Source organism: Catharus ustulatus, chromosome 8, assembly GCF_009819885.2.
Source record: "Catharus ustulatus isolate bCatUst1 chromosome 8, bCatUst1.pri.v2, whole genome shotgun sequence".
Taxonomy (NCBI): Eukaryota; Metazoa; Chordata; class Aves; order Passeriformes; family Turdidae; genus Catharus; species Catharus ustulatus.
Window position 1 is genome coordinate 16,240,667 of NC_046228.1, and position 25,619 is coordinate 16,266,285.

Sequence of the window (25,619 nt, forward strand, 5' to 3'; positions counted from 1 at the left end):
CTTCAGATATTTTTGCAGTTGTCTGTAGATCAGAGGCCCTACCATTGTGGTTTTTACTTGCTATCTCATGAGGTTTTGCATCATATACAAGACATACCAGACTAAGAGAAATTTTAGGGTGCATTTAGACATCCTTGCAAACATGATCTGCAAACCAAAGCTTCTGCTGAGACGTGTGGTCCCCACCAGGCATTCCTAATATTGTCTTTTCATGGAATATAGTGATCATGTGACCACAAAGTGAGTCACTTTGTTTGGATGAAAAGAATAGTTCTGTGACTTACCAGTCAGGTGAATCAGTTTAACTCTGTCCACTCATGATCTCCAGATGAGTGAAGTGGAGGGAATGGGGATAAAAAGAGAAGAATGAGGAGAGGAGTAGGTCTACCAGTTTTGGGGCAGCTACCTGCTAGATCAACATAGCTGAAACATCAAATTATGTTTGCAAATTACAGAAATGTGTAAACTACATTAGGAAACATCATCTTCTTTTCCCTATGCTGCTCATTTTCTCCCTAGTGCTGTTGTAGCACATTAGTACAACCATACCACGAGCTGGATTGGGAAAATGTTTTAGCTGTGAAGTAACTTGAGTAAAAAGATTCTTGAGATGGATCACATTTGCATTGCAGTCTCATTGCAGTGATCACAAGAGGATGGGAGCAGCTGGACATGCAGTGAGAGCTTCTTATGCAGACATTGTTCTTGGTGAATTGGATTTCAAACAGGCACAGATAAGGAAGAGTGATACTGGTAGAGAGAAATGGGCAGGTGTATGGCCTCAGCAGCTGAGGAGAGAGGTGATCAACAGAACCAGTGCTGGGGGAGATAATTACTACAGATAATTTCCAGAGAAAAGAAAAAGGCCTGAGAGACACTGTTGGGGGAGGACGTGTGGAAACACTTTGGGGTAAGAGAGAGATGGGAAAATTATGTAGTAGTCAGAGCTTCTGCTTTTAGCAAATTTCTGCATACAGAAGCAAATCAGTGATGTGATTGTCTTTCTTTTTTAAAGTTTCTTCATAAAAAAACAATATAAGTTAATATACATGGTCAATTTAATGATCTTAATATCATTGTGAGATTTTAAAGTTGCATAATAATGTCTTTTTGCACAGTAGAGTGATATTTTGCAAGAGTTTCATTTAGTAACAGGTGTAATAAGAGGTATAATATTTGCAATGACAATCTGATCCATAAATTTTTATTCTTGACTAAGCAATAATGCAAGGAGTACATTTATGAATATATCATGGTGGCAGGAAAGATAAATCACTGGAATAAGACATTTTGATAGATCACAGAGTTCCTTGAAAAATCAATACTGCATACAGCTAATATATATGCATGTTTTGTACCTTTTAAGAAGAATTATTGTTACTGGATATAGCAAGAAAGAAGCTAAAGAGATCGTGAAAAAACCAGCTGCTTCTGCTTCCTAAATCTTTCTCCTTTAATCAGCATTATCATACGTAGATTTGGACTGAAAGGCCAGTGCTTGCAAGAAAAAATAAGATGGGATCCATCAAGTGTGTACTTTTAAAAAGTTATGTAAGCTGTCATCTGTGGATTTGAAGAGGAAGGACAGGGAAGAGGGATAGGAAATGGTAGAATAAGAAAATTACTGAAGTGCTTTCCTTTTTTTATGTGCGTGTTGGTGGTAGTGTGGGTTTTTTTGTTCTTCTTAAAGTGAAATAGTTGAGTTGAAGAAAGTGGATTAAAATCAATTTCAGGGTACAATTTAAAGTTAGAAGGACTACTAGAGAATGTAGACTTAAAAAACTGCTCGAGTGTTGCCTTTTCATTGTATGTGCTGTAGAGCTGGTCTGTTGCAGTGTGTCATAGGGCGCCCTGTGAGCTGTGTTGGTAACTTGACTCTGTTTTGAGACCCAAGCTCGCCACTCCATTGGACTACTGCTATCTTCTTCTACACAACTTTTATATGAACTGGAGCTGTTATTTTCCTTTCTGGTGCTAAATCTCTTTAGCACAGGATCTGAGTTTACCACCTGGACTCTGCTCTGGCTGATCTGGCACGCACATGCATTTTGTAATGGGTGGGGAATGTAAAACTTGTGGCTCTTTGTTCTCTCTGTCACTTTCCTTTGTGATCCTCCCTGTTGTTAAATCAGTAAAATTGAAATCTTGTACTATGAAACTGCTTTTTTTTTTCCATGCACTTTTGGTAGCTGCTGTGTGCCAAAGATTTGTAGCAAAACGTAACTTGCCTTAATTTTTTTTTTTTTACCCTCCTCCAACTTTGGCAAAATGACCCATTTAGTTACACTTATTTTAATTTAATTGTGTGGGGAAAATAGTGTGTCAAATATCCCATGAACTAATGAGTGTGTTTACCTTTCGATTTGTGCCAGGCTGCTTTTTGGATGAAGGTTAGTAATCGATAAAAATGAAAGCCAACACTCTAAAATGGATTAAAATAGTATTGTTATTCACAGTGACTTGAGTATCAAAATGGATTTTATACTTCAAATTAATTATTGAACTTTCCTGCTTTTTTTCCCCTCCCATAATTTCTAATTCTGTCCACTATGGGTGATTTGTTATGAATAGGTGAAACAGTGATTTCATTATTTGCATTAGTTTTATGCTACTTTTTGCTGTTGAAGCTTTAAAGTCACTTCCCCCCCACCTTTTTTTTCTATTGAATTTAAACTGTTCTAATAAATGTAGACTTAATATAACTGCCTACATTTCCCATGTTTTTAATAATACACTTTATGTTTTTCAGTGGTAAATGTGATAAACTGAAGTATAAGTGCATTTGTTTAATTCACCCTGATTTATCTAGGCATGTCTCTTTTAGTCTTCTGTTCCCTTTGTTGAGCTGTTTGTAACCTCATATTTTCTGATTCCAAGATTTACTTCTACCATGCTGCTTTCAGAAATAAGCTGAGAATTAATGACAATGTTGAAAGGCAGGTTAACTTTTTAGCATAAGGCATACAAGTAAATGAGTCAGAAGATTATTTATATCTCATTCTTACTCTAATCTGTCTTCATGCTTTTTCAGTTGTAAACTTGTGGCAAAACTACTATGTTTTCTTCATGATTTCATGGTAACAGCATACAGTTTAAAGAAAGCAAAAACCATGGAACACCAAAGCAACTGTAGCTGTAGTTCTGAACAGGAAAATAATTGTTTAAAAAGACAGTATAGATTTTAAATCGGCTGTGTTCTTCAAAATGTTTTATCGTGGCTATGAGTCAGAAAAAATATGGAAAATGAATTTTATTTTTTCCTTTTTTATTTAGGTGTTCAAATTCATTGTTACAGCTTCAGAATAATTTTCTGGAGTATGTGGCTTTCCATAGTGAAGTGGAGAAAGCTATTTAAATATGCAAAACATAACTGTAGTGTTCAAAAATTCTTCTGTGAAATTTTAAGACAGATTTAAATGTGTATTTTTGAATTCTCTGGGTCTCAATACAATTAACTTGCCTTGTTGTATTTGTGGTTGTGATGGTGGATTTTGTGCCATACATGTTGTTCAATATATCATAAATGTCTTTTCTTTACAGAAAACCAACTTTTTGGATGCCCTGTGGGGAGATGGAGTGACACGGAGTATGTGTTTGATCATCTACAATCTGATGCAACAGTGTGTGTGCTATGACAGAAGAATTAATTGTGGAGAACTGAATGGCTATGTCATACTAAGGAATTGGTTTAAAAATGTTAGTGTCTTACACCAGTGATCCAAGTTTGGGAAAGCCTAGCAGCCCAACAGTAAAAAAATTTACTTTTTTGTAAAAGCCGAATCTAAAAGAACAGTTGGTATTTTACCATATGTTCCCTGATTCTTTAGCACTGGATCTTTCATTACACTGAAATCATGGTATGAGGACTGGTGGAGAAGGTCCTCCCCCCATCCCCAGCACACATCCAGCAACTAAAGACTGTGTCAAGATGACCTCTGAGGAGATGACAGCATCTGTTCTCCTCTCTGTGGTACAGGGTAAAGTGATAGCTGCCCAGTCAGCTGGAGATGAAAATACTGAAAATGCTTTGGACACCAGTGTTATAAGAAGACATACTGCCAGTTCGGGAAGGCAAACCACACACAATCTGTCTTACTTACATAGACTTGAAGAAGAAAGTCTTCAGGGCTCAGTGCCCAAAATATTCCCTCTGGCCACAGAACAACTGACTAACGACAGGAGTAATGAAAACTTCTGGGAGAGGAACAGCTCCATCTCTGATTCAGTGGAATTTCTTAACATTAACTGTAACATTGTACAGAAAAACTGCAAGAGTAATATCCCGTGCAGCCAGTTGTATCAATCTTGTGCTCCTTTAGCAGGGGAAGAGGCGTGCCTGGAAACTGGAATTCCTGTTGCGTTGGAAAGAGCCATGCTTGCTGAAATTCAGTTGAAAATGAATGGACCTTCATTAAGAAGCCAGACAGCAGTAAATAAGAATGACAGCAGTGATGCTGATAAAGTGGCCTTTTTTCACTTACATTGTGCTAGTGAAAGGAATATATCAAAGGCTTTGTGTGGTTTACACAACAGCTTCATTTTGGATGGCTGCTTGCAGCCCGTGAGTGATGGTGACGGTAACACCACTGGTTCCCCAGCCTGCACTTGCAGCATAATGCAGTTGAGAAATAATTGTGAGAATGAAAATGGGCAGCAGTTTTATGAAGATACTTTGAGGGATAAGTACTTATGTCTGGAAAGAGCACCACGAAAGGTTAAAGTGGCGTGCTCAGGTCACAACTTCTGTGGAAATAACTTTACTGGAAGAATGCCCTCAAAGCCCTTTCTGAGCCATTTTGAGGACTGCAATGATAACTGTGAAGAAGAGTTGGAAGAGGAATTTTTTAGAAACAAAAAGGAACGTTCTACTCTATTAGTAAGACGTTTCTGTAAAAATGATAAAGAGGTTAAGAAATCAGTTTATACTGGAACGAGAGCAATTTTTAGGACTTTACCGTCAGGACACATAGGAACTGTTGCTTGGAATTACATTGAACAAAGGAGAAACAACAGTGGCGTGAAGCTTTCTAGGATTACAACAGAACAGCTAACTATAATTCAGTCCCTAATAAAATGGAAATTGAATTCCTGTCTTGGGAAGCCTTTATGGTATGAGGTAAGCTTTTCATGGTGGTTTTTTGGGGGTTTTTTTGTTTGTTTTGTTTCCTTGTTTGTTTTGATAATGTGATTACCTTTGCATTCAAAACGTACCTTCAACTAGTAAATACTTACAATTTAAAAGAAACGCTGAATGGGACATTTCACTTTCCACATTGAACAACCTTATGCTGAACACTGCTTTTTAGAAAAATGCATTGTCATCTTCTAAAATTCTTTTGGCTTAAAATAGACACATGTTAAATATGTCTATAACTATATGTGTGTAAAATTTCTACATACATATGTATATACATATATATCTGTATAAATGTGTATAGGTAAATATTTATACCTTGATTTATGTATATATTTATTTATTGATAAATATTCTTTGCATATGAAAATACAGCACACCTATATACAGATTAAAAAGATGTATGCATTTTGTAGAAAATGTATATAATATACATTTGTATTTTTCCATATATATGATAGGTGTATAAATATAGCTCTATACATTTGAATATATATGGCATATATGTATGTATAAACATTTGATGGATATTACTGATATAGTGATTCCATAAATATAATAATAACATTACATGTGAAAGTATTAGATTACAGTGGAAAAGTTGCTGCTCAGGCAAAGAAAGCATAGTATTTCCCCATATTACAGGTATTTCTATTTCTTTTACATCTATTTTACAATAATAAAACAAGTAATACTTGAATACATGTTTATGTGCTGATACTGCCCTGATTTGTTTTCTCTTAAGTTACGTTATGCAAGGAATTCTAAGCTTAGGATCAAATCATGAATGCATAAATTATTTTTATTATAGAAATTATATAACACATTATTAATATATTAAGTAGTAAAATATGTCCTGTGCTGGTAGAATTTAAAAAGTTGTTGATGTTGTATAAAAGATTTTGACCACTGATCCTAACAAAAAAAAGGAGCTGTAGTTTTTCTGTTAAAATTTATGGGTAAGCATAAATTTCCCCACCAGGGAGAGGAAAATAATCAAGGTAAAGAACTGTGTTGTCATATAAACTATGCTTATAAATTGGTCCTGAATAAATGGAAATCTCTTCCACTCGAAGAAATTTCTAACGCTTATTGCTCAGAATCATCAACAACTTTCAGTAGGACTGAAATGGAGGAAAACTTACATATATGGAATCATAGAATCGTCTATCATTTACGTTCATGTAAGATTACAGAATCCTACAGTAAAATTGATCAAACAAATACGAAATTTTGTCAGTGATAAGGGAAGAGAGCACTCTGTGATTCCATGACAGTTGTGCCTTCCTGTCATAGCCTCATGTTGTTCTAGAAATTAGTATTTTTCCATTTAAATAGTTAATTGAGTTCTATGAATGTATATGACAGATTTTTTACCAGGTTACAGAGCTTTGTGGTACTGTTGATTATCGTGAAATTCATTCCACTGGTCAGTGGAAGTTCAAACTTGCTGGGACAGCAGATGCAGTGCAGAGTGCATGATCATTCTCCCACGGAGGGGTGAATGTAATTCTGTGGGTTTACTTAACATGGTGAATACGTGGTACATTTAAGTATCATTATAAGCATCATTATTAGTTTTGCGGGGGAGAGATGGGACAATGTTTTGCAGCTGAGATAGCTGAAGTATGTGTTTATGTTTCTTAATTGGACACTTCCAATTTGACATGAGTTCCTTAGCTTTTATCGTGCTTTCCTGTTTAACCACTTCCCACCACCACTGTATCTTACTGAACATACAGCTTTTTGGGGTGGGAGAGCTTCAATTTGAATATGTTTTTTGTAGTCTGTGTATGTGAATTCCAAAGCAAAAGCAATGAGTATTCACTGAATAATTTAAAGATAAAAAGTTCTGCCTACAATTCACAAAAGATAAACAGGAACTGTAAACCACTTTGCATAACTACAATGCACAGAATGTTTTCCTCATGGTCAGAAAAAGCTTAAAACCACATGTTTCTAAGTTTTTCTTCATTCAAATGGACTCTTTCTTATCAACCTCTGTATATAATCTCCTTATGTATAACATGCGTCAAATTCTCTTGGCATTGTTTTCTTGTTATTTTAGTGTCAAATGTTTCTGTAATAATGTTTGTATGTGTTTATGACTTATATTATTAGTATTATAACTGGATTTACACAAACATAGAAATTAGCTTAATGGATGTGACAAATACATGGACGTGTCGAACGTATACACTGGGTTAAAATAATTTAATGAATTATGGGCATTTGTAGGAATCTTTCATGCTAATAATCAAAGGAAGAAGGAAAAAGTAGTAAATGAATGTGGTAATTTGTTCTTCCTTTCCCCTTATCTCACCCTTTGAGCATGCATTCTGTTTGGAACAGCTAAGTGAACAGTAGTTCTGTTCTTCAAGAGGAAAAAAAAGTTGGAGAAATTAAGTTTTCATAGCAGTACTGGTGTAACATGGAACAATAGAGACCTTTATGTTTTAAAGTAGGAAAATGTGGGTCTCATTTGTGCATATCCCTTACATAAAAATTCTAGTGCTGATAAAGGAAAGGCACTGAACTGTCATCTTGAGTGACTTTTTTGTTTCTCTTCCTCTACATCAGGAGGTGCGACTAAGGATTTGCACTATATAGAAAATACATGATGCTACATTTTTCTTCATGTAGCATATTATTACTGTTGATAGGTATTTTACATGCAGATTTAGACTCTTCTGTATTTAATGTATATTTGTATGAAGAGAGAAGATCTTTATCTTGAATATTTTTTCTAATTTTGCACTTAGTTTTTGTAGCTAAATACAGTGCAGCATTAACCCTTATTAGATGATGTGTGTGTATCTCTTCAGGAGACATTTGCTTGTCTGTGTTGGAGCAGTGCAAGCCCCTCACATTAGTATATATTAAGGAAGTAACAAATGCAAAGAATTTGGCATAGAAACAGCTTGTGAGAGTGCAACTCTGGTGCTGGCTTTGCTTGAGCAGGTATCCACTGCTTGGGTTCAGCTTAGCTGCACCATGTTAGCAATCTGACTGGTTCCCAGAGTCAGAGTTACTGGGATCTGTGAGATGTAAGGTTCATAGAGCTGAAATACACTTTGTTTTCTCCTGATATGATGGTGTTTTTGCCGTGGCAGTAAAGTACTGAGATAAAAGTAACCCTGTCCCACCTTGACTAAGCTATGAAATCTTGGCAGCTCACTCTACTTTCACAGAGCGATTCTCTCAAGCCACATAAGTGACCTGAAGATCTGCAGATGGCAGCTGCAACAACATAGTTGTGCTTAACAGCTGAATTCTTCACTTAAGCTTGTTTTGTAGGCGTCAGTACTATCTTTGCTGTGTCATTGCATTCCTGGTGCCAGTAGTTTGAGCTTTAAGAAGCAAGAACTCTGCTGCCTTGCTCAACTCTGCTCAGATAGAAGTTAGCAGTCTAATATACCTGACATTCTTCATAGTTGCTAAGGCACTACTAAAATGCCAAATACTAGTTAGGCAACACTTAAAGAAAATATTAATTGTCCCACGTCTGTTCCCAGGTAGAATAGTGATTCTATAATAGATTCATCTTTCATAATTCATGTAATGATTTGGTATAATAGTTCAGCATTTGTTAGCATCAAAATGACTACAGGTGTTTTTCCCTGTAGTTCCACGGTGCTTTTATGACTCCTGTGTTAAATGAATGTAATGCAAGGATTTGTGATATGCATGGCTAATGTAAGGAGTCCTGTGTTAAGATTTCTTTATTTCCATAAAGTTGAGCTATAGTAAGTTGGTGATGTCTGTTAACAAAAAGTTAAGGAGAGAAAAAAGATTTGGAGGTAAAAATTTTTTGTATCTTAAAATTAAAATTTTATAAAAATGTATATTTTTAAATTAAATCTTGGGTAATATTTTAAAAAATAGAGCTAAGCACAAGTTGTTTTCCATTTAATGGATAGTATTTTAATTTTTTGTTGTTTATAATTGATTTCTAATTCCTAATATATTCTTAATTACAATAAATATTTTGTAAGTAATATAAATATTGATTTTAATTTTAAACCTGCTCAGTTCTCTCCCTCTGTTGCCCTCCTCCCTTCCAGAGCTGTATCAGCAATTCTAGTCAGTGCATGCTTTTGTGGCATTTGAGTATTTCACTATCGGTCACGGAAATAAGAATATTTTTTGATTGTTTTTCTCAGGTGTTAATTATAACTTTTAATTGTCAATATTTGGTTAGAATGAAGTGTAACACTCTTATATCTAGTAGTATTCTAGAAGATACACTTTTCCAATATATTCAAAACATTATTTGTATAATGAAGAGGCCCATGTTGATTCTTAAGAAGTGAAAGAAAAACTTGAAAGTATCTGATTACCCTCTATGCTGGTAGTAATAAGCAGCACAAGAGCCCCTGTTTATTTTTCATTCAGATGACTGGTGTGATTTATTAGGCAGGAAGCTTGTAGAGTGTCCACATGCAATCACCTGGACATAAGAGTCCTGTCAGTAAAGTTATTCTGCCAAACTCTGTGAGATTCATAACCCACAAAGTAGCCTAAAAAAATTAAATTATTACTGACTTTGACTTCTGGGTTGTTTTTAATTTTTACTGTAGGAATTTCAGTTCTGGGCTTGCTGTCATACCATCTTTCTATTAGAGTTATGTGCTTTTCCCACAGTTTTTTACTTCTTGCTACATATTTTAAAAGATGGAATTCTTTAAATGGACTTCACGCTCTTCCCTCACAATTTTCTCTGGATACCTAAAGTCTAACACTGCTCTTCAGGCTAAAGTTTATACTGTACTTGTAGTTCTATTTAACAAAAAAGGGCTACTTTGTGAGTCTGTGGTATGGGCTACAGACAGATTTGAGGTTTTTCAGCTTTCCATTTTGACATACAATTTCTAGTTTAGCATGCTGAAAGGGATTTACAGGAAATAATGACATAAAGCAAATAATTTGCAAGTGGTTGGAGTATTTCTCCACTTTAACAATAATTTTTTAAATCTGACTGTACATAAGTATTTTGCCTGTTAAAATGCCATTGTGCTTTTTAGACAAAAAGGTTTATTTACTTATGGTAAAATAGTTGGTAAGTAAGGACAAGCAGGTTTTTGTTCTACCTGGACCCTGTATTTCTTGTTTCTTTGTTTGAAGAAAAAAGTTAATGAGCAGAATTGACTATTTGGAAAAAAATCAGGGAAGCAGGAGAGAAGCCAAATAGGCATGAAATTATGTTTTCCCTTCAGTAAGTGCTGTAAAAATAAATTGAACTTTTAAAAATGAAGCTCTGTACTTATATTTGCTTTGGGTTGAATTTCTCCAGTTTTAAAGGCTAGCTTTAAAACCAGAAAATTTACCCTCTGTCTGTAGAAGAAGTCATTTTACTACCATAATGTGATAGGGTTTGAGCTAAATAGCTTAATACTTTGTATAATTTTACAGTTGCCTTATACCTTTAACAGCACTGGGCCAAATTATGAACAATAAGTTTTAGCTGTGAGCACACTTAGGTATTTAGAGCCAATAGTGTGGGAGTCTTGGCAAAAGCATTATATTATGCTTTCAGTTTTTCCACATTTTCTGACTTTCCTTCTAGTGACTGTTCATTAACTGTAAAGAAACATGAAGGTCTGGTTTAGAAAATCTCCCTGCAGCACATTAAAGGGTTCATTTCAGAGTGTTAGAGTTGGACACTTTTCCAAATTCTTTCTCAGTTGAAACTAAGTTATCTCCATTACCTGTATGAACTGTTGAAAAGTTGGATTGTTTACTCTGGTGTAAGTTAATGAAAAGTGTGCCATATAAAGATCACTCTGTTGGTGAGTGAATAGCTAATATTTGAATTTATGAGATTTCATATACATTTTAGTTTATCTTACTTTTCTACAATCTTTCAGAATCTTTTAAAAAGAAATTTTTCTAAAATGAAATAAGCTTGGCTTGACAGTAATTGGGTAGGCATATACCTTACTAGTATGATATTTCAAGAACAACTTAGAGGAGAAGTGTCTAATGGAAAATTTGACTTGCCACAGTATCTAAGGCATCCTTCATGAGATATGAGGCTATTTAATTCCTCTGTGTGTGAAAAGTGATTGGATAATATACAGTTATGAGCCCTCTGGGCATGAAATTTTCTTGAAAATATGGACTGGTGACAACATAAAAATCAAAGTAACAATTGAACATAATACAACCATTAAGTGCTGTCCAAGTATGTATGAGCTGGACTATCAAGTGACAGGGGGACTCAGAAGGTGCTCCCACACCAATCAAAGCAAATGACACCAGTGCAGCGTTGGAACCAGTGGGACTCAGGGCAGTGTGACAGCCCACAGCCTTCATCAGGAATGTCCTAAGTGGGGCAGTGCTGGAAACAAACCTTTAGCCCTGGCATTTGTAGTCACTTTATTTTCTTTTTTAAAAAAATTTTGTTCTCCTAATAATTTCACTAGACAGTAATATTGCTACCTTCAAATGCTCTTACTTACCTGCAAAGCACATGTATCAGACAGTGCTTGTATTGTTCTGCAAATTGTATGAAAGCAAAAATTTGTTAATAATTCCAGCTGTAACCAGATACATTAATTTTTGAACTGAGATTGAAAACTTGCTTTTACTATGGAAAATACTGGAAGATGAAGACCTACAGAGAAGGTACCTGTGATAGCACAGTAGCATGTAACAGCAATGAAGAAGTTTATTTTTGTCTTGAAATCAGCACCTGCACTTGTTGCAGGACTGAATAGTCTAATGAACTCTCGTGAAAGTAGGGTTTTTTTTTCTCTTAGCTTTTCCAGTAACTGTAGTGCCTGTTGAGTATTGCTACCATTTGGACTTTGAATCCACAGTAAAATAATGTGAGCTTCTGTTAAGGTGATTAAAAGTGATTGTTATGTATTGGTTATTTTCATGCAAGTCTCTCAACACTGTAAAAATTGTTTTCGAGCAATCAGAACGGATACCGACCTTCATTAGTAAATTGTGGGCAAAACAAAGGATGTATTATTAGCTGCTCTAGTTTCATGTTACATGCAGCCATAGCCTTAGAGTGTTTAGGAATTCCCTTCAAGTATTAGAGAGTGGGTGAAATCCTGGTCATACCATAATCTCCTATTGGGATAATGTTACTTGGGGGGGAAAAAAAAGAAGCATGTGCAGAATGAAGCCATTGGGCTCATGTGAGCCGTAGTTCTATGTCAAATGTTTTAAGAGGCAGACATGCCAAATTTAGATGAAGCACTTTTAAAACTATAGTTTTAAACTAAAAATATTCCCTATATAAATGTATGTAATGCATAACTCAGGTGGGATCATTAAGTTAATAAATAAAACTTCCCTCAGTCCCTATCAGTTGCTTATGCTGTTTTTTACTGTTCATGTTATCACACTGGTTAGAAACCCTGATTCTGGACTTGAATCTGTGTCCTAGCTATTTTACAAGCAAGTGATGATCTCATCTGTTCTCTAGACTTAGAGGCAGTTAGTTGTTAGTGAGCTCACTCAGAGTTTGAAGAAGATAAACCTCTCCCAAACACTCTCCATATGCTGTGGCTAGATTTCCTTTTATCCTCAGCAAACTCAGTAGCTCTGTGCTGCACTGTAGTCTGCAGGAGACATATCCTGTAAGTTTCCAGTGAAGAAGAGTGGATGGAAACCCACTTTCAAATTTACCTTCCAGTTCCAAATATTAATATTAGGGAATTTTAGACTTACGAGCATAAGAGCAAAGAAAAAAAAAGTTTTTAATAAAAATGTATATAACCAGTCTACTATGAACTACTATTCCAGGCTGAATAAAGGTCTGAATGATAATTCTCAATGGTTTGTCTTTCAACAAAAACATAAAAATGTATCCAAGGCCTGGAGAATTGTTCTAAATGTAGTTTTGTGTTGGATCAAGAAAAATACTCCTGAGAGCAAATTGTCCTCAATCTTCTGTTTTAAATTAGGAATATGTCTAGGGTAACTTTGCAGACTTAGAGCATCCTGCAGCATGCTTGAGGCCATTATAGTTCTGACCCTTGCATATGTGAGATTTTTTACATTATATAAGCACATTACTGTTGCCATGGGAGCTGTAACTTTGGACTTCCTGTCTGTTGTTTGCAATCTTGGGATTGCACTGGTGGCTTGTGTATGTCAATGTAAGGGAAGACATGTTATTTCATGAGCATTCAGAATATTTCCCTTTTAGGAAAGTGGCTTGAATTCTGGCTTACTTATATGTCCTTTTGAAACTTACCTTTGTTAAAATACAGTCAGGGAGAACTACAGGAGTGCAAAACCTTTTGCTATGTGAACATTTCATTGAGGTGCAGTGATTTGCTGTCAGCATAAAGGAAGCTTTGGTCTATCCATGCCAAGTCACTCAACAGGGCTGGGGCTGCAGAAAAGATAGAGCCTATCTATAACGGTGAAGTACAATCTGAACCATATTTAACAGCAGTGTATTAATTTTCTTATTTTCTATAAGTCCAGAAATAGAGGGGTTTTGTTTATTTATTTTTTTCATGTTTTCCTTAACCAGCAGATTGTGGATGGGCATTTATTGTAGTTTGAATGCATTTGAACCAACGAAGTTCTTTTATCTTTAGCAGGCATTTGTGAATCATTGCATATGCAATTTAGCTTGCATAGTGGTTCTTTGCAATTGGTTTGTAAAAACTGCAAATCCAGCTTTTGTAAATGGTGATCACTTTTGACTCATATTTTTTCTAGTTTTGAATAAATTTCTCATCACACGTTGGTTTTGACCAGCTGTTTCCTGTTTTTCCTCCCGTGGTTCAGCTGCTGGGGAGATAAATGCATGAATGGTTTGTTTCAGAATTAAATTACCTTTATAAAATGATGGAAGAGTACAACAAATATGTTGGACACCATTACAAGTATGAAGTTACGCTGAAATTCCAGAGATGAAGTACTGTTTGCTATACCTAGATGTTTCATACATTACAGAGCTTTTGCTACACCAGGAACTCACTTGACATAGCAGAATTAATCCAGCATCGGAAACACCAGGGTGAAGCTTTGTGTGGGGAATTTGGGTGTGCGTGCTGAATTTTTCAAGCAGTTCCAAGTTTTTGTGTTTGCATGAGGATATTTTGATTTATCTGATATATGATCTACATAATTGCCTGACCATTACATCATATTTGTCCTATTCTGCCATCCCCCAGGTTTTGGACTGCTGTGGATAGATTATATGTTCAGTTTTGTAATCATACAAATTACTTCGGAATTTTAGAACCAAGTTTAATTTCACAATAAAGCAGGGCTGGTGTATCAGGGAAGACAGGGAATAGTTGGTGTGTTACCTGTCTATTAGGGCTGGATTGTGCAGTGCACTTTGGTTTTGTTTTCTTCATGGTGAGTTGACTCCATATCCACATAGAAAGCAGCTGTGTTTTGTCCTTGCTTCAGACATCTTTCTTCAGAACCTTTAAATGACTTAGTTACAAACCAAAAGGTGTTTATATAGATACTAACGAAAATATTGCCCTCTATCTTCAGATTTGAGGTAATTTCTGTATAGGATTGTGGAAGGATCACCTGTTGCGCTGATTTTTTTGGTTCTAGTGTAACAGGCTGTTCTGTGGCATCAAGCTGCACCTGTGCACTGTTTTAGTCCTTCCTGGAAAGCTGAGTGGTCAGATTTTATTTAATCTGCACACTTTGTCACAATAGAAAAGCACACAGAGACGATTGTATGTCTTCTGCCATGGTTAGTCCCCTGGACTGAGGGCTTTAAATATTCCTTACCTGTTAGGTCAGAGAGCTTCTTATCAGTGAGCAGCAGAGGAAGAGCTGGGTCTGTAGTGAAGGTCCCAGCTCCAGAGCCTCAGAGCCTGCATTTGCTCCCCTTGACAGGGTACCTCAACTATTTTATTTACTCATTTGTAGGCCTTATTCCATACCAATTTAGGGGGTGTGCAATCTTCTACACATGCCAGCCTTAATAGTATTTACCTCAGGATGTGGTCCAGCTTTGCCATTTGAAAAAGATTCACTGCTTCAGCTTACACTCTGTTCATTTCTCTGTGGCTTTTCCAGGCTCCTCCTCAGGCTCCTTTTGGTGGCTGACTCCAAGATCTGCTCTCTCAAGGCTTCCTGACCTTGGAAGTCTCCATGGGAATTCTTATTAAATTCAGTGACAGGAAGGGGGAAGCATTTTCCTCTCTCTTTTGAAAATTATTATAAATAACTCCTCCTAAGTAGCTTTGCTGCTTTTACTTCAAGTCTATCAAGTAGCTGTCTGATCCTGTCTTCCAGTGCCATTCTTGAACTTGCACTCAACATGCTTACTGTTCCCTACACTGGTGGTTTTTACGGAGTCTCCTTTATTCTTAATTTTTTTATAGAGAGAAAGAACTTCCCAATGTATTTTCCTTTACTTCTCTACTATTAGATAGTACTTTTTTATAATATTCACAATCTATAATTCAGCTAAGTCTAGTACTTAAGGCTGAAATTCCTTCTTCATTCAATTGCATCAACTTAATGGGCATTCCTACTTTGTGGAGTTCAAATTCCCATGTGACATCTGTCCCATTTTTAACCATTATATTTCAGTTTAAACTTCATTTTTGTCATCTTTCTTTCCATATTCTTTTTAGGGATTTTTTTTTCCATATGAAAGTTAGTAAACAGCATTCAAACTTTACATTGCATGACTGATACGCAAATGGCTGTACTATTACACTTTTAGACTGCAATTTGCTTTCCAAAAGAACTGATATTTTTGGCCAAAGTTAAATCAAGCTATGATAGAGCATAGTACATTTGTAAGGGTTTTTTTTCCTACTGTACTCTTCAGGAAATAAGAACTATTTGCTAATTAATATTTATATTGGGTATTGATGACCAGATTCCTCGATCCTCACTGAATTTGAATTTCTCCATTCTGCAAAAAGCTACAAGAAAAACAACAGCCAAGATGAAAGCAGATTCACAGGACATACGCATGTGGCTGTGACTCAGTGGATCTAAGAGAACAAAAACTTTAAAGCCCCTGTTTTTCATTAAATAAAAGACATGAAAATTGATTTAACAGTGGTGGGTGAATGTGCTAATGGGATATGAAAGGTAGCTAACTGAAAGAACTAATGAAAAGGAGCCAGTGTATTTTGAAAAACTTGGAAGGAAAATAAAAGAGATAGTTGACAAAGTGTCCTTTGAGTTTTGGGATTTGAAAAATGTAGAGAGCAAAAACCAACAAAATCTTGTTTTCAAACCTAACCAGAACTAAGATTTGCTGGTTTTCTGTGGAACTAAGACCAGTGCTAGTGCTGCCATGATAGTACAGAGTAACAGAGTTATGTTCCTTTCAAGCAGAAATATAAAGAAAATTAATAGAATTTGGAGAGAGATTACCAGTCATAATTTGATTTTTAATTCATTGTGAATTGAGACACTTTGGCAAGACTTGATGTGACAAGGCCAAGCATGTGTGGCAAGGCTCAGTAGTTGGGCAATTTTACTACCTTGTTGGGCAATTTTATTACCTTCTTGGGGTTTAAATTAGATGATATTTTATAGGGTTTTTTTTCTCAACAACATTTCTGTTATGGAAAGTATTTGATAAAACTGGCATGCTTTTTAAAACATGGTTGTTAGTTTAAAAAAAGATCTTCAAGAAGAGTTAAAGTCTCAAGTTTGATAAAAATTGGTTTCAAATTCTTACCTGGTCAACAAATGAAATTAAATAATGAAATAGAGTGACATGTAATTTTGGAAAGCTTAGAATAACAAAGTTTCATAGAATACTAAGATGAGGCATATCAGAAAGTTTCACACTGCTGCTGCTAATTTGAGTCTCTGTGCTTTCCTGAGACTTGTAGACTTCCACCTTCTCCTAGAGATGAGGAACAGAGCTTCCAACTTTCCTTGCTCGTATATTACCATTGTCACAGTAGCAGCAGTACTTGTGCACATACAAGAAGATGTTTTTGGATGCTTAACTGTGTGTGCAGTGCAGCTTGGAAACCCATGACTGGGTCCATGACTTTGTGGGATCAAATTTTATAGGTTTTGACTGAGATGACATTATTTGCTGTATATTCTGCTGATAAATACTGTGTTGGGCTCTATAAAGACAGTCTAGACCATAAGTTGTTTTTGTGTTTGGAGAACAGAGGAAAAGCTGACATTAAAAGAAATTTTTGAAAAGAAATTGCGATTAAAAGCCCTCCCAAGTGTTTTATCATCATTCTGTAGTCTAACTTATGCCTCTACCCCAGCCATGACCATATCTTCTCTGCACTATGATCTTCAACATGGATAGTTTCCAGTTTCAGATTTTAAACTGCTACTACCTTAGCTATGATTTTTTGTTAGGCACAATGGCTTCTTTCAACGCTGTGAGTGACCTGAGGACATTGAAGCCCGGGGTCCAACCCCACTAAACCTGTGGTTTACTGAATCCTTGCTCAGCTGGGGATTTACTGCAGAGCCTTCCTTGCACACTTTCCACATCCACTATTTAATGTTCACATTTAAATGAAGAGAATGCTGTTCCTCTTATTAGCACACCTTATCTCTTAGGCTTGTCCTGAGTAACATCATAGAGCTTCTCTTTGTGCCTGTGTCAGTTCCAGCTGCTTGGGAGGGAAACCCACAGCTGTACCAGGGTCCTGGACCATCTGCTAGGTGAGCAGGGGCTGGATAGCACAGCATGTCTGCAGGATTGTAGAACAAGTTTCGAAGTTTACAGATTTTTTTATAAAAATCTTGCCATCTAGTTAGGCCAAGATATAAAGATATTAAAGTCTTCAAGACCCATTAAGACTGTGGAAGAAACTGCTTAATGATTTGTCAAGATTACCATTGTAGGATAACATAGTATTTGGGGCATGTTTTTCTAGACTAGATTATTCATAATTTTGTAATGTGGAAAACCATATCACATTTTCTTCTAGATATTTGCCTCACTGTGATTTTTCTTCATTAAGAAGCATTCATAAACTTGATTAAGCATTGACAAAATATTAACTAGAAATTTGAAACCACACCGTTTTTGAAAAGTGGCAGTGTTATTGCCACTGAGTATTCTGCAGTTTTAATTTTTTTTATTTTTCTAATTTTTAACTTCTTTATGCAAGCTGTGCTATAGGCAAGTCACTGGTACCAATTTTTTCTCTTAGCAGAGGAGAGAAGTACTTATTAAAATACTTTACCTGATTTTCTCTTCTATATGATCAGTAATTAGAGGATCTTCTTATTAGTACATCTATTAGCATATGGTCCAGCAGTTGATCCTCTACATTTATTAACATATGACTTAGGTAAGAATGAAGGGCATAAAAGAAATTATATTTTGTGTGTCCTGCCTGCATCAAGTTTGATCATGGGATTTGCCTGGATCAGATGGCTCTAGGACCGTTAGACTTTGTACATCCTTGGTTCAAAGTCTATTTGCATTTTGCTAGTTGTTTCAAGTTGCTCCTGCCCAGCCAACTATTGTCATGTTGTCCAAGATTGTACTTTTAACTCAGATTAATCCCATGGACAGATGCACTTGGTCTGACAGACATCAGCCAATGAAAGCATGAAGGTTTAAACTGTCCTTTGTCACAGCTGAGTCCTGAAAACAGGAGGGAGATGATCTCAGAAAGCTTTGTTTATACAGCAGTTCTCATTATACTTCTCTGAAGTTAGAATTCACACTTTGGTACCATTCAGAAAAATTGCAACCAAAATTGTGTGTTTAAATAAGACATACAAATTTCCTCATTAATCTACTGGATAAAACTACCATGATTTCGAAGATGCTGAATGCCCTGTGCTCCTCATAATCACACCTGCAACAGTTAGAAGTCTTAGGGATTTGCAGGTTTGATTTTTAGGAATCCAGTTTGAAAATCTGGGCTTGTGTTCCACGGAAATGTTATTTTAAAGTATTGACAGGGCTGCTGCATCACTGTCATCACTGATTTCCACTTAGAGTGGTTTGGAGGTATATATACATGCACATACATATGTAATCAGAAGTAACTGTGAGTATGTGGTATGATACCCATGTTGATAAACTCTTTGTCTTTCTGCAGTCTTTTTTGCAATAAGACTTCATTAGATAAGAATCCTTATACTCTATTTATGCTGACCCAGATCTCTGCAAGGATAGTTTTACAGGTGTAACTTTCCTAATAGAGCTATGTTAGCATCTCCTTGCTAGGAGAGCGAAGGCTAAGGTTTCAAAACAGCTCATAGCTGGACTGTGTGTATTCTAAGTGTGGAAATTATCTCGTTTTTCAATACCGTGGTTGCAGCAGGTCTATTTTAATTTGTTGCAACTGTATAAATACTAAAATATAACTGAAATTTGTACTTTAGAAGAAAAAGAAATAGGAAAAATCTGATCTTTGCACCTGTCATTGAAATTGTATAATATTTGAAGTAAAATGTGAGGCATATGCCATCTGGTGGATAGAAGAATTCATACAGTTTTATTGCTAATCTTGATATTTTTTCTCTGCTGCATTATCACTGGTGGGTATTTCTTTATTCAGAAGTAAAGGGAAAAAAATCTGAAAACTGAATTTGAGGCAAAATGGAATTCCATACTTAGTGCTGGTATTTGATTAGACAACTGGATGCTTGGAAGAAAAACCCCCAAAGCCCAAATGCAAATGAAACCATTTCCCCCCCACTTCAAATATTAATTCTAAAGGGGTAGAATTGTGTACCAACTCGTCAAAGATCATGCCTGATAAAGCTCTCTCCAGCCTCTGGCTTATTGCAGATTATGAGGCGTTTGCCATGGTCTTTGCAGACAGATTGGCTGTTGCTCTGTGTCTGCACTGACATGGCAAGTGAGCCTGGGGCAGCCTTTCTGAGCCTATGTCCTGCAGCAGCACTCAGGTGCCTTTGCCTGCAGGCCAGAATTCCATTTTTCCACCCATTTGGAGCACAGTTTCATTAAACACCATTTTCTGCAGGAAACCATGCTTCTAAAAATGTTGGCTTGCTAGTTGGTGTGAATGCAAAGGTGACTTGACTATTTTAAAAGCCTAGATTAGGCAGATATAATAAAGAGTGTGGCCACTATTAAATATTTCTCTTTGCATACAATGCTACATGGGGACATGACTTCATGATGCACATCTCAGGAAGTTTTATGGAGTAGACATAGTATGGGATAACAGGGGGATCACTCACTGTCTATTGATAGACAATTTCTATTATAGTTTTTGTTCTTTGCTCCTTCATGGACATGAAATCTAACATGCTGTTATCTACTGGAAGATGGATAGTACAGCTCCCTTGTTTTTCTTCAGACTGACCAAATGTCTAAAATTAATTTTTTTTGAAACTTACTATTAGCATATTAGAAATAATGGAAGAACTACTTTATAATGTCTTTTATACTGTGATTTATTACAGATTTGATCTAATAAAAGCAAGTTTCTGCTTATAGTCTGAAAAGGAACAAATTATTCAAATACATTGTAAATCAATGCATGTGTGAAATGGAATTGTCATGACCATGTTATATCATTGTTCCACTAGCTAATGAAAAGGCAAGGAAAGAACTGAAATACAATACAGTGGAAAAAACAAGTAATGCTATTACTTCCACATGCTCCAGATTTCCCTAATTCACACAAGTTCAGGTGTCTGCACTGTGCTGCACCACATTCCCAGATCTGGAGGTTTATTAGTTCAGTCATGGTGCACAAACAAGAGGAAGATTTAATTGCACATGGAAGGGTTCATGATTTGTTTTATTACTGGAAGTAACTGACTACTTTAGAAATATTTTAGAAGATTCTTCTTGGCAGTAAACTTGCTTAGAGTAGACTCAACAGACTTACTATATGTGACTCCAAACTTCATGGCTGTGTTATTCTTCTTGTAACTAATTTATTTCTCAACATTCAAAGATAAATAATGTTTAAAAAATACAGGAGAGCAAGAGTTCAGCTTATTTGCAAAAATTAGAGTTGAAATGTTATTTGCACTGTGGTATATAAGAGCTTCTTTCTGAACTAAGCTGCTTTGGCACTTTTTTGTGTTGAATATTTAGTGAAGAAAGCATTTACAATCTTACCCGCCTTTTAACTCTTGCACTGCTCAGGAAACACATACTCAGTAGAACACTGCTGAAATGCTTGAAGGTTTATGCTGCACATAGTCTGCACTCCTGCAGAAATATAAGTATGCTATATTGGGAGTAAATTCTTTGATTTGTGCTATGAATCTCACTGTGTCAAAAATGTTTTGTATAATTATTTACCCCTAGAAAAGCCGCAACACTTCAAAAGTTTCAACAAACACTGGTGTCGAAATTTGCTTTGAAGAGATCCTTTCCCATAATTTTAAAAGCATTTTCCACATGCTGCTGTTTTCTTCCCCTGAAATTCTGAATTGCTTCTATCACATTTTTTAAAAAGAAGTATTCTTCCCGTCCTGGCCAGCCAAAGGAGGAGCCCAAAGGAGGTAATTTTAAAAAAGGGCACGTGTATAGGTATATTTTCCTAGTGATTGTTGGGGCGAGTGTTTTTATGATATTTAAAGGATATTCAAGGATTCCTTCAGGCAATTCGGAAATTTTGAAGGGAGGCCTTCCTCCACTCTTCCAACTTAAGAGTACGGTTAGAGAGGCAGGACTTCTTCCATCCTGTGGGACCAAGTAGAAGAGTCAGGTCTTTTCACCAGCTTTGTGATGTCATGTGGGTCAATTGGCCTAGATCCCATGTTTTATTTAGGACAATTAGGTCTGTGATGTGTATGTCAAACCTTAGTTTTCTGAGGTCGAACCCTTTACCAGCTTGGAGTCCTCACAAAATGGTTAAGATTTAGTCTTAGTGTTTTGCTGACTTTCTTCTAAAAACCAGACAAAATAATCTTTTCTTGAGGTGAATTTACCCATCATGGGGCCAACCTTCCTGGGTTTTTGTGCTTATATGGCTTGAACAGAGATGATATTTTCTCTTGCATAGTCTTATACCATGACATTTACATTTATATGGATATAAACAAAAATAAATTTTGAGCAATTTATCTTAATATAAAAGATTTATTCAGTTTGCTTTGAATTGTTGATTAAAATGCCCTTCATGTTCATAAATGTATTTAAAAACATTTAAAAATCTGTGTCTAGTAAAATGTTGCTCTTGGCAAAATGATGAAAAGCAACATGTTTTTCATGTAAAGAACTGTGCAAACACTAAATAGAATAGATCTATAAAAGAACAATTTGAAATGAATGTTTTTTTCAGTCTTCAATGCTATGTATTTCAAAGAAGTTTAGGCTTTAAAGTTAGTCAAGCCTCAATACACTCTATTAATTTAAAAAAAATGGAATGTCACTCTTTCAACTCTTTACTGGCACCTTTTAGAATTAAATCCCTTGTTGAAAAAACCAATTGTCCAATTTACTCTCTATTACTTGAATAACATTGTGGACAAAGCTTTTTTCTTGTTTATGCAATTGTCAAGACTATAGAAAACAATTTTCCTACCAGTAGGTGGAATCAGATGAAAATCTTAATTATTAAACACAGCATGTAGCTATATTTTCTGATCCAGCTAAAAGAAATCATCTGAGTAGCTCCAGTTTTGAAGTTCAAAAACAATAGCAGTTTTAAAAAAAATATTAGCTTGTAAGAATAAAAATTAGATTTGTATTATGAAAATAGAGAGTTACTATTTATATTTAAGAATAGTGTGACTTTGACACTGATTCCTTACATGCACTTTTGGAGAGTATTACTGGACAGGTTAAAAATGTTGCATGAAAGAAATTTCAGTTATTAATTAGTATCTGTAGCTGTTCAGTGGACAGTTAATCTTCTGAGCAACTTTTTAATAAAACTTTAGAATTAAAATCTTCAAATTACAAATACAAATATATGATACAAAAGAATACAGTGTCAAAAACTTATGAACATCTGGGTTTTTGTAGACACTTTTAGAAAATAATTCTGATCATCCTTGTAATTTTTTTGTATTAGATATTTTCTCAGACCTCTTATAAAGAAAGTTGGCAGTATAGTTTCTCTTTTATATCTTACAAGCGTTCAGAAGAAAAGAGGGAATGAAGGTTTTCTGGTTGTATAGTTTGTATAAAGTTTTTGCAGTGTTTAACTCTTAGTTTTACATGTAATTAAGGTACCAGGGTTGTCACCTATATCTCTTCTGAAAAATCTGAGTTTGTGCACAAAACAAGTGTGTGAGTTTTGTGCACTCAGTCCAAGAGTGACTGATTCATGTACCAGTTTATCTTCACCCAGCTGATTGAAAGAGGCGTGGAATCCTTTGGAAAGTTCTAGCAGTAGAAAAAGGTTTGTCCAGCCTTGTAATCGTGGCAGTTGAGGGAGAGTTGTTCAGCAAAGAGCAAGACACTGAAGTTAGATGTTACAGATTTTCCTTCTGATTCTTTCTCTGAGTAGTTTGCACTTTGGAAATGTTCTTTACATTCTTGTTTTTTCCATGGGTTCTTTATTTGTAAACCTATAGTAGTATTATGTACTGATTTTGTGGTATAGTTTGTTTTCCTCCTGGGTGTTTTGGAAAGTAAGTGGAAATATTCTCCCACACAGTACTTGTAAAACTTTTCAATAAACTTCAGAAATTAGGAATTATACAGGAAAGAAAATGTTATGGTCTTTAGTGATGGACAATGCAGATTTTCCAGCTGGTCTTTGGCAGGTATAAAAAGTGTAAGTTAGGCTTCAGTCTGTTCTTTTTTTTAAATTCTGCTAAAATGGTCTCCTGCATTCTTGCTTTTCATCCTTCTTTACTGGTGTAATTTTATGTGCTGGAGAGTTCCCATGTATGTTCTTGGAGGAAATAATTTTTCATGGGAATGTTTTTCTCCTTTCACTGAGGAAAAGCTTTCCAGGGATGGTTTGGATCAAATCATACAGAATATTTGTGATGAAAAGCATAATTCACTGGAGCTCAAAATGCAGCTCACACTTTCTCAGTGGAAGGACTGGGGTGTTTAAAATGTATTGCAAATGCATGTCTTGGTATGGACACAGGTTCCAAAATATTTGATAAACTAAAGCCCTTTGGGACAAACCGCCACAGACAAATTCATGAGAGGTATGTGGGAGAACTTGTAACACCAGAGTTCTGCATCTGGGGTTTTCAGCTTTGAGACAGACTTGGCAAGCAGACCAAAGGGAATATGTTGTCTGTTGTCCTATTTGTCCTATTATTTGTCTTTCCCAGGCTGGATACTGTAGCACAATTCCTTGCAGATATGTGGTCTCTCCAGTTCCATTCAGACAGAGAAGCAGAAAGCTAATGAGTTATGTATTTAAAGATTTGTAGGAAATACAGAGTTTACCTCTGTTCTGTAGCATAAAGTTTCTGCTATTTGGGATGTTGAAGAAGGTCAGTGTGAAATTAATGCTATTTTAGATTTGACAGCTCTTAATTAAGAGGTCATATAGTCAGCCTTCTGCAGAGATGAATTGTTCTCTTTGGAAGGAAAACAAAGCTGAGTGTAGAGCACTTTCACCTTTTTGTCCAGAAAATGCCGTGCCTGGGGACAATGTCACCATCTCTGAAAACGTCACACCATTTATGACTTGTGCTGGCACAATAAACTCTAAACTCTCATCCCTCAGGTATTTTGTAGTGGCCTGTTTGCTTAAAATTCCTTGACATTATTGAGAAAACATTGCTTTTCTTCCTTGGACTGAAAGAACAACCCCCAAAAAACTGTTGATGTGGGTTGGAGGGAACAGTGCTGTTCGTCTGCTGGATGATGAATGGAATCTCTTGTAACTACTATTAGGTCCATATGTTATGACATTGAAAAATAGATGAAAAGTGTATTTGACAGGAGGAACGTTTGGTTTTTTTGCTGACCCTGTGCTAAGAAGAAGAGAGCAAGGATGTTTTACTGTGCCTGAGTCCTGACTGTTTTAGTCATGTCAATACTTACCTCCTGTCCTTCACATGATATTGGAGTTCAAGATGAGAGCTTAGAAACAACTCAGAATTGACAACTTAAACAAACGTAGGCTTGTCAGCTGCCTCCTCTGTCTTTCTACTTTTTGTGTGTACATGTATGCATGTATGTATGTATGTACAGGAACATGCTTCAGAGTGCTGTCTGTTAATTGAGATTGACAAGCCTACTTGTGTTAAAAAGAATATGTTCTGGACCATAGGGACATGATAATCTTAAATTCTACTGATAGAGAGCATTACCAGACTATACATGGAATTTAGATAGCGTTATGTTTTTTCTACACAAACCCTAAGTCCCCAAAGAGGAGACGGAATTTCATTGTTTATCTGCCAGAAGTGCACTTAAATTGCATTTGAATAAATCTGTTAGATTTTTGTTTTGTTGAGACTGCCAAGAATGGATTGGCTGTCTTGAAGTATTTCTTTGCATAGTGGATCATGCTGCACATTAAAGAAGCTTAAGAGAAGAAAGCAGTTTCTGTTCTAGATGGTGTCAGGGTTCACACTTTGGATAATGATGTGGTCATAGGCAGTTAGAATGAAGATTTTATTATAGACACCAGAAGTTAGGAATTTTCAGTTCAAA

At 35.8% G+C, this 25,619-nt stretch overlaps 1 protein-coding gene across 4 annotated transcripts in view; it reads left to right on the forward strand.

Annotated features, from left to right (window-relative positions):
• PLCE1 (phospholipase C epsilon 1) overlaps positions 1 to 25,619 on the forward strand; it is a 142,385-nt gene that overhangs the window by 19,184 nt on the left and 97,582 nt on the right. For 3 of the 4 annotated variants that reach the window (XM_033065666.1, XM_033065667.1, XM_033065669.1), the window contains exon 2: positions 3,541 to 5,116. In XM_033065666.1, coding sequence (XP_032921557.1) covers positions 3,860 to 5,116 — 1,257 coding nt within the window. In that variant the 5' untranslated portion in view covers positions 3,541 to 3,859. Of the gene's footprint in view, positions 1 to 3,540; positions 5,117 to 25,619 lie in introns of those variants that run through there. The other variant, XM_042779482.1, reaches the window with a different exon arrangement.